This window comes from Pygoscelis adeliae, unplaced genomic scaffold (genome assembly GCF_000699105.1).
Source record: "Pygoscelis adeliae isolate BGI_AS28 unplaced genomic scaffold, ASM69910v1 Scaffold85, whole genome shotgun sequence".
NCBI classification, from domain to species: Eukaryota; Metazoa; Chordata; class Aves; order Sphenisciformes; family Spheniscidae; genus Pygoscelis; species Pygoscelis adeliae.
Window position 1 is genome coordinate 4,921,754 of NW_008824900.1, and position 10,032 is coordinate 4,931,785.

At 39.6% G+C, this 10,032-nt stretch overlaps 1 protein-coding gene across 1 annotated transcript in view; it reads right to left on the bottom strand.

Annotated features, from left to right (window-relative positions):
- The window catches only part of LOC103917624, a 114,715-nt gene that overhangs the window by 41,237 nt on the left and 63,446 nt on the right, over positions 1 to 10,032 (bottom strand). The window contains exons 37-44 of the mRNA XM_009324811.1: positions 9,264 to 9,457; positions 8,271 to 8,573; positions 7,251 to 7,480; positions 6,047 to 6,208; positions 5,178 to 5,255; positions 3,507 to 3,863; positions 2,567 to 2,923; positions 1,149 to 1,499 (exon numbers count right to left, since the gene is read on the bottom strand). Of these exons, the coding sequence (XP_009323086.1) occupies positions 1,149 to 1,499; positions 2,567 to 2,923; positions 3,507 to 3,863; positions 5,178 to 5,255; positions 6,047 to 6,208; positions 7,251 to 7,480; positions 8,271 to 8,573; positions 9,264 to 9,457 (2,032 nt within the window). The remainder of the gene's footprint in view (positions 1 to 1,148; positions 1,500 to 2,566; positions 2,924 to 3,506; positions 3,864 to 5,177; positions 5,256 to 6,046; positions 6,209 to 7,250; positions 7,481 to 8,270; positions 8,574 to 9,263; positions 9,458 to 10,032) is intronic.

Genomic DNA, 10,032 nt, shown 5'->3' on the forward strand with positions numbered 1-10,032 from the left:
TAACTAGCTGAGAGAGGTCACAGCACACCGCCTTTCTTTACTTGGGAAGCTCTGAAAGCTGCCTTGCTCCCCAGCTCACACAGCTCCTCCCAGGCAACGACACTGTGGACTCCTTCAGAGATGGGGACTCCCAGGACATCTGACGCCAACCAGGTCGACTGTCCCAGAGACAGGGTTTCACTTCCTTTGCTTTGTATATAAACGAGACCGTACTGCAAATAATGGCATATTCGTGTGATACGGAGTGATCATCTTCCACAGAACTCCAGTTTTCACTGTATTTTTCTACTGGCTAAATCTTTTCAACAAAGAAACTACGTTTTCTTACCCTCCTAGTTGCTGTTCAGACTCAGAGTCTATAGTGAGAGTCCCACCAAACCCAGAAGTTAAATCTCATTAACGAAACAGGAGGCGTGATTTGGTGGTGCCCAGTCAGACACTGTAAATGGTAAGGTTCAGCTCGGGGACAATTATATGGCCAGCATTTGCAAGAATTACTACAGAGAAATGGCTCACCAGGTCAGTCCAAACCAGCTTGTTCAAAATGGCACTGTTTGTTTTTCAACTAAATTCCTCAAAATATTTCTCAACTGAGGTCTTACAGGAAATCATAACTGCTGTTTAACGCTGGCTTTTTCACTCTGTGTGCTCTCCACAATGGTTTTCATATATTGCATATCAGATTGTAAGCAATTTCCATTTTCTGTAAAGCTGAGCGAAAATTTTCTGACCTGAAGATTATCTATTTACTTTATGTATTTTTAAACTATTTCAGAGTTTGGTTGTCAAACTGCTGAGAAACTGTAATTGCTGATAAAGCCAAACCAACTTTGAATACTCAGTATTTCTGAAGATTAAAAGTCTGCAGATTTCTCAACCATGCTTTTTAAAAAAATACATCAGAGCTAGTACAAGCAAGTCCATTAACTGTAGGTACTGATTCATAGAAAATTTAGTTTATACCATATAAAAATACAGTGAATGACTGGCTCCAAAAGTAAGATGTAACATTAAAAGTACAGAACGTTTTTCTTGTTTCTCTGCTACCGTTGAAATCATTAGACTATCTTCTTTTGACTTTAGTAGGTGCAAAGATCCTGGTTTAGATGTACAAATTCAAAAGTAAAGCAAACTATTCCTTCCAATACCTGAATTGTTTGGCATTTGTTTTCTATAAACATTTTCCACTGAAGCTTCTTTTCAGGGTCGAAGTCCCCGTTCATTTGAAGCTCACAAGCACCCCATTTCATTCCTATTCCAATATGATATTTTAACTGTTTTCGTGCAGTGATGGACAGCTTATTTTCCTTTGGGATTTCCTTCAGTTGAGGGAGGTCGTGCCTGAACTGAATTTCCAGTGTAATCTTTGGCTTGCACTCTGCTCTCACTTCAAGACGGGCAGTCTTGCTGTCTGTTTCAAGGACACAGAGAAGTTCTGCTTGGCAGTTGTCTTTCTGAATAGATCCTGTAAGCCGTGACTGCGTTGGAATACTGAGATCCTATCAAGATTAAAAAAAAAAAAAAATCCTTTGGATTATACATACACTTTAAGACAAGTCAGTACTGAGTCTTTTTTCTTCTCCCTTTAGCATACGAGAAAGGAGATTTTATGCTACAATATCAGAGACAAAACCTACAATCTCTGCGCTGCCATTTTTCTCCCTCCCAACAGTAATATGCTAATTTTGCCTGAATAAGGTCTGACAGAAGATTTTAGGACTGCCCTGCAGAATTTACAACTTCTGTGTTTATATGAAGTTTTACATTTACAAAAATACAAAATCCCTGTTTCTTCAGAGTGGCAAAGTTTACTGAACATCCTCTGTTTCATTCAGACCAGACTAATCTCAATCTTAAAACAAACTAACCCACAAAAAATAATAGGCCTAACAGACATTCTTGCATCTAGTGTTATAAGGATTTTTTTTTTAATACTAAAACTTCAAGCTTGTCTTGTGCAACATCCCAAATGAAATGTTTCCTCTCATTCTTTCAAAGTATTTTTAAAAACACTGAAAATTCTACTATTTTTAACATTTTAACTGGTTTTTGTTCCCTCTTCACTACGGATGACACACACTTTCCTGTGATTTTTGTTTTTATGTTGCTGCTTTGTAGTTGAAGAAGTTAAAACTGAGGAGTTAAAAGCAAAACATAAGTGCCTATGAACATCTGGAAATAACCCCTAAATTTGCAATAGACATTCTTTCTAATGTAGTCCGTGAGGCTAGATGGAAAAGCCAAGGAAATTTCACAACTTCTACTTTGATAAAAAAGACAGACCAGAGAATATATTTTTTGACAAATAGTTCAAACTAAAACTGCTGTTCAGCCTTAGAAGGCAGTGTCGGTGTGCAAAGGCAACAAGCAGCAGAGACCGAACTGATCTCAGTCTACGGAGAACACCTATGAACAGGATACATTACACACTTTCTTTGCCTAATGCTGTAAGATAGGTGTGTCTTTAGAGTGGCTTTCTAACACTCAAACATTGTTATTTTAGCTAAAATCCTATATGGCCCTGCATTTGATCCCAAATCTCTCTTTAAAAGTCTCCAAGAGCTACCTGCAGAAGCTGACACTCTGTTTCCATTTCCAGCGTCCACTCAGCTTTATTCTGAATACAGAGGTCTCCTCTAGCCTTAAGTTTGCATTTGCCAGCCTGCAGCAACAAAATGCCCTCGGTGGTGGAGTCTGTGGCTGCAGATAACAGGACAGAGTTTTCAAAAGGCAGCCCAAGCTGACTCAGCCAGTGAACTGAATGCCTGAGCATCCCTTGGAGCGTATATTCGTGTTCGCAGGAAGTGTCTATCTGCACATCAACTGTTCTGCCGTCACACTGGAGGTTCATTAACAAGCCAACGTTGCAGATGTTCTGTTGAAATGAGCCCCCAAAGGCTACAGCATGAGGCAATCCCATCCTCTGCAACAGAAAAGATTATACTATTTAAAGCACACAAAGTAAAGCAACTGTCTTCCTAATTTGTTTCTAATTAATGAGGAAACATTTCTTCTTTCTCAACCAATATGCTTTTGGAAAGGACCATACAAGACAGCTTGTTTCACAGAGAAATCAGAAATGTCTCTGTGAAACAAAAGAAAAAGAAACCAAGAATAAGTGGTATGGGGAAAAAAAATCCTACAATCTTTTCATAAGTACTGTAGAAGAAAAAGTTCATAACCCCAAAGAAAACCTCCAAAATTTCAAACAGAAAGGACATACTTTTCATTAGATTCTAGGACAAGAGTTTATTTTAACTAAAAAGCTATTAGTAAGCAACTATTTTATGGCAACTGCAGTAACATCTACCATTGTATTACTCCAAATTCTCATCTTCAAATACACTCCCTCTGCAAGTGCTCTGACTCATTGCTCTGCCAGAACAACTTTAATGACCAAAACTGTCCTTTCCATAAATAATAGTGTCAAGAGACAGATCTCTGTGACTCACAATGATCTGAAATACACAGACTATAATGCCATACAGAAAACAATCTAGGCTTACCTCTAGACTGACGCACTTGTTTCTAAAAGTAAGTACCCATTCTGTATCTGTTTCATTGCTTGCCAGGCTCACTTCTCCATCAGCTTTTAAACTGCAAGGCCCAAGGACAATACCAAGCATGCCCTTATACTTGTCACTTCTCATGGCTGACACCTTCACTTGGTTCTCTCTGGCAATTCCCAGAGACTGAAGCAAAGGCAAAGAATGCTGGAAGTCAATTTCCAAACGAGGCTGGATGGTAGTGGTGGCATGGAGTTGCAGGCAGGCAAACATGTCATGAAAAGAAACATGTCCAAAGAAGATGACAGTAAAGTTGCTGGTAAACATTGACCCGTTCAGTGAAACTCTTGCTGGAGCCTAAAAAATTACAGGAAAAACTGTTGTCAAGTTTGTTTTCCTGTCAGGCCATATACTGTTTTTAAATGCTCATGTTACTAAAAGAGAACTATTTCCCTACTACCCTGACACCATTTTGTATTTGCCCTACATATTTATAAATGCCTAAACAAATTGAGAGATGGTCCAAAACCTCTATTTTAGAGTTCCATAACAAAAACAACAGGAAAAAAAACAACTCCACAGCTCCATTAAAACAATTACTAATACTAGAAAAATCAACTACCATTGCTTTTACTATCATCACTCCTGTTTTTATTATAAGTAAATAGAGTTCTAGCAATGTAAGAATGTGTTCAATTCCTCTCAGACCTTAGCAGGAGTGATCAGTGTTACGCAGATTGTACCCATGTTAAATGAAGGAGGAACTGAAATGCAATTGTCTTTTTTGGCATTAGAATATACATGGGAATCAGAGTCACTGTGATTACTGTCTGTCTAGAGAGAAACATAATCTTCTGTAATGTCACTCACAGGTGACATTTTTAACATGTTCTTAAGAATACGTGAGATTATGAGGTGTATCTTTCTCGAACAGCTCAAGAGTCACAGGGACTTTCACAAATGGTTAGCTAGAAAGAGCAGAGAATAGAGTAAGAAGTAAACCATAAAATTCTCAGCTTGTGCCTCCTATGCTCCCTTGTCCAGTTCCTATCAGGTTGGCTGCTCAATAAGAGAACAAGACCATTTATACTGAGTTCAGTTCTAACTGACAGAAGACACAGTTTGGAGACTTCAGCTAGAAACATGAATGTGACTCTTGCCTTTTGCCTGGCACACACCTTTTATCTCATTATACTAGTTTTTCTGCTAGGTGCAAGCTCTTGCACTGAGCTCTGAAGCAGCACAACTTGATTGTTTGCTGCAGGACACAGGAATATCGCCTTTAAAATTACACCTGTTGGGCCCATAAACGTCCCTTACCTCTACTTTGTATTCTGCACTTGGTGCACAGCTATGCACTAAAGACATAAACCTGTATCACTTGAATGCAAGTTTGTTGACAATTCTGATTCAGAATAAACAATCCACTGCATGATGGTGAAATTGAGTGCAACCTTCCCCATGGACTTGTACAGTTTTTGATGGAGAAGTAATCTGATCTGTTTGAATCTGTGAATATTAAGGGAGTGAAAATATCTGAAAGTGTGTGCAAAACTTCCAGCTAACTCAAATCTATTTCTACATCTCTGACACCTTCCAGTACTTAGATTCCCTCAGTGGTAGTTAAGACAGTATGCTGTCGACAGCGGAGTTTATAAACGAAGCTAGTACCTCAAAATGATGAAATGCAATTGCTCCACTGCAAAGGCCGGAAAGTTGTTTGTTAGCAGATTCTCCACTGCAAGCAACCTGTTGGCATTATTAACAAAGCACATTCAGAGCATGAAGAAAAGCAGAGAGGACTAAAATACAAAGGAGCAAGCTAAAAAGCTGGATGAAGATACTAAAACATAGCTTTAAGATTAAAGGTTAGCGATCATTTTCAAAAAGAGAAACAGTTTAGTCGATCTGAGGCTAAGTCATGTCTCTCTAATCTTGCATTTTCATGCCAAAATATTATCAGCATAGATACAGAAGAATATCTTCGAACAGTAGGAAACTGTTACTTGCTAGACAGAACTATTTTTGATACTCTGGCTTTTGATTTCTACAGGAAATAGTGGTATTTCTTGTGTTTGGCATAGAAAATACCACTGTCAAAAGTAGACTTTCAGTGTTTCAAATGCCATCAGCTGTGCCCCCCGTTGCAGAAAGAGAAGTCCTTGGGGAGTGCTGTTGGCTGTATGAAAACTACTGCCATTATTATCCACTCTGCTGTCAATATCACTGCACCCACAAACAGCCATGTGATCCACCTGCAAACCTTGCTTTAGCAAGATGGAAAAGCTGGGACTGCACATTATTGTGCCTGGGCAAGCACCTACTCCCGTTTCATGACATACATGTTTTGTTACCCACCACATCTTGAAAACCTGCTCTTTATGGCTAAGCATTTTTAGGCTTTCTGTACTGGCCTTGTTTGACAAAAATCTCTCTCCCTTCTGACCTGCTAGCTTGCTCTCAAGTGGTAAATTTGAACAGTTGAGAATGCACAGCAGAAAGCTACATCAAATATACTATATAGCAGGATTTCTGCTCACCTCTAGTACATGTGGAACAATGTCAATCAGTCCTCCCACATCATGGTGAAGTGAAAGAGAAATTTCCATAGCACTGCCAGTGGTTTTCTTCTCTATTTCAATTTTGAGCTGTTCCATCTCCACGGTGGTTGTTATCCCTGCAGCAATCCTTTTGGTGAAATTCTATGCACAAAAGAAACCAAATCATGGAAGAAACAAACAACAACATCCCAGCAACAACTGGCAAAGGCAGAGTCTGTTTCACCATGCCTAAACGTCACAGCCTGTGTCAGGGCAGCAGCACCAGTAAAATAAAAGCGCAAATTCATCAAAGTGGCTTCATTTCAAATAGAAATTTTCCCATTACGCTAGACTTTCTGAAGGCTGTGTACCAATAATTCCTTCTGGCTTCAAAACATGTTGAGAGCATTCAGTACCCTGGAGGATCTGAGTTCTAAGGCATACACGATTAAAGCAGTGAAACTACTAGTAAGCAGGGCAAGGGGAACTGTATAGAGTTCTTCCTTTGCACACCTCTGTGTCACACTGTACCACAGTGGCTGAACCCACCACAAATGTTAGTATGTTGGTGACTTGAGCCTTCCAGCATATGTTAGAACAAGCAAAATATTTGAACCCTTCTTTTATGGAAGGATAGTTTGAGATGCAAAAGAGCTATAGGTTGTTCACGGATCTATAGCAGAAATGCAGATAGAGAGAAGAGTGGCCAAGTAACACTGTACCAGGAAACATGATCTGTGATGCTTCTGTGGGTAGAGATTTCCAAATGGAAAGCCATGCTAAACACTCTTCCCCTCTAGTGGACATCCAAAGGATGACATCAGAAGTAGTTAAATCTAGTACCAGATGCGATGCAGTACCTAGGCTCACTGACACTTACCTGATGGCTACATACATTAGGCCTGCCTATCCACAGTTATAGAGGAAAAATAAAATTGGACAAGACTGCTGTTCTTATGCAGCAAAGCACTTCACTTAAATGAGACCTGAATGTAGCATCTCATTTAGTCTAGATTCAGCTCCAAGACTTCAGATGACAGGTACACAATATGACAAGAAGCCAGAAAACACCTTTCTTTCACACAGTAATTTAGTACATCTCAAAAATGCAGGTGCTTTTGGAATAAAGTACACAGGAATAACCTACAGTTATTAGAAATGGTTCTGCCAGAAATTAAATAATCACAGGCAGAACTCTTCTTACCTCATAAGAGCCAGCAGCTTCCACAATAAAAGGGATACCATGTTTCTTTAACTTTGAGATGTTGTGCTTTAAACTCACAGATAGCTGGGATTTAGGAGGCTCTGTGGACAGTCTTTGACTTCCAAACACAGCCATAATACTTTCACTGCCACTCTGTAGGGCTATCGTAATGGTGTGATTTCTTGTGCCATGGTCACACATGGCAGTAAGAATGCCATCCAAGGGCAGTCCTATTGACAGGGAAAGAAGCAAAATCAACACAATACTTCTGGGTTGTCATTGTAAAATACAGAAAAGATGTATTACAGATCAAGAGAAGCCTTCTATAGCTTTTCATAAGAAAAGACAGACTTTTTTTTAAAGTGTGATCATCCAGTTAGCTACACTTACTGATATTTATAGTAAGAAAGGACATTACCTACCATATGAAAATCATATTAAAAAAGGATTGTTAAATTGTGTCATGCATTTTGGAAGTCAAGGATTTTTCTTTTCTTAATAGAGGATATCTATCAATGGGTGTTGTGTCCAACTCCAGTAGTCAGTAGTTAGAAAGTTTCAAAACAGATTTTTTCAGTCCAAAGGGACAAAGGCAATTTACCCATTCAAAATTATTGATAACATCAGTTCATGAAAATCCTTGGTTTTGCTTAGGAAAAAACACTGGCATATTTTAGTCTTCAGTGTGATTTATTAAATGCCTTTTAATGTTTTAACTCTGACCCAAATCAAAACTGGCATAAAAATATGCCTAGAGGAACTGATCATCATGCAGGAATACAGATGTACAAGAGAGAAATAATTTACTCTGAAGTAGTTCAAAGAGTTTTTAAATAGTTTTGTATCCATTTCATTGTATTTTCTCAACAATATTAAAAAGAATGTTGCTAAGACTGGATCACATTTTATTCTGGTGTTAGCAAATGCAACTCATCTATTTCCACTGGTCTGCACTCATTTAGATAAATTCACCTTGACACCTTGTTACACCACACCATCAAGTCAGAATTTTCTTCATACCTGCATTTTTTAAAAAGCTGATATTATGTATGAAAGTCCCATGGACTCTGCTGTGCCCATGACTCATGACATTGGAAAAATCTACAGAAAGGGCTTTCTCATCCACCTGGAAGCTAGCTAGCCCCCTTTTCATCTCTTTACTCAGCTCCAGGTGTCCTTTCAGTTTTGCCTCCATTGGGATTGCCTGACTGCCATTCTGAAACATAGCAAAAGTGATATTGTGTACGGTGGTATTCCCAAACACATTTCTGTTCCTGAGATGGAGTCCATACAGAATTTTGTTGATCATCACATTGATGTTACCTGTAACAGGCAGAAATTATTACTGTGGAGAGAGTCCTTTGGGACAGAAATAACCAGGATTTGATAAGCAACATATAGATTAACCATTAATTTAATACCAGGAGGAAGTAAAAGAATTTCCATTTATTATAATAGGTACTTTAGCCTAAAGCAGAGAATGAATTGTTTTATTGTTGAGAGAGAGTTTCTCTACTAGTAGAAGTGTCTGTGTTTAAAACAAATTACATAATAGCATTTCTGGCTGCTGTTTCTTTTTACTCGCCAAGCTTCTTGTGCCTTTAGGCCATGGACTACACTGCACTGCCTTCTCAAGGAAAATTTACAGAGGGATTATGAACTATCGCAAAAGCTACAGGCTAAACAATCCCTCTGGAGCTCTGCACTGACTACTCCACCCATGCAGCCATTCAAAAGAGTAAGGGCCTCAAGTCAGCCCCCCCTCCCCCACATTTCAGAAGACCTGTGTAGGAAAGATGCCACCCACTATTTCCTTCAGTTGATGAAAATATGAAAATATTCAAACTATGTAAGTTCACTAAAAAGTACTTTCAACCAAATAACCAATGGTTCATTTTGCATGCTAAATACTCTCTTCTGCATTATATGCAGTTCAGTAAGAAATACATTAAAATTAAGATGTTTCCTTGGATAGCTACAGACTTAGTGGAAAAACACAAAGTAAAAAAGTACCATCGTGAATGTTGTTTTTGCACTTCAGTAATCCATTCAGAGAAAGAAGATGAGGTATGGCCTTTAATCCAGCAAATGTGTGTTGGACTCTTCCATTTAGGGACAAAACAAAACCAACTTTCTGCTCCCTGGCTCCCATGAAATCCACATGAAGCCTATTTTCATTAAGCTTCATCTCAGAAGATAGCAAAAGTCTAAAAAGACAGAGATAAAAATTGCCAGTAAGGCTCAATGTCCAGATGGGATTGGTGATGAGTGGCCTCCCACAGGGGTCTGTGTTGGGACTGGTACTATTTAATATCTTCATCAATGACATAGACAGTGGGATCGAGTGCACCCTCAGCCAGTTTGCAGATGACACCAAGCTGAGTGGTGCGGTCGACACGCCAGAGGGACGGGATGCCATCCAGAGAGACCTGGACAAGCTGGAGAAGTGGGCCCGTGTGAACCTCATGAGGTTTAACAAGGCCAAGTGCAAGGTCCTGCACCTGGGTCGGGGCAACCCCCAGTATCAATACAGGCTGGGGGATGAAGGGATTGAGAGCAGCCCTGCCTAGAAGGACTTGGGGGTACTGGTGGATGAAAAGTTGGACATGAGCCAGCGATGTGTGTTTGCAGCCCAGAAGGCCAATCATATCCTGGGCTGCATCCAAAGAAGCATGGCCAGCAGGTCGAGGGAGGGGATTCCACCCCTCTACTCTGCTCTCGTGAGACCCCACCTGGAGCCCTCAGCATAAGAAAGACACGGACCTGTTGGAGCGGGTCCAGA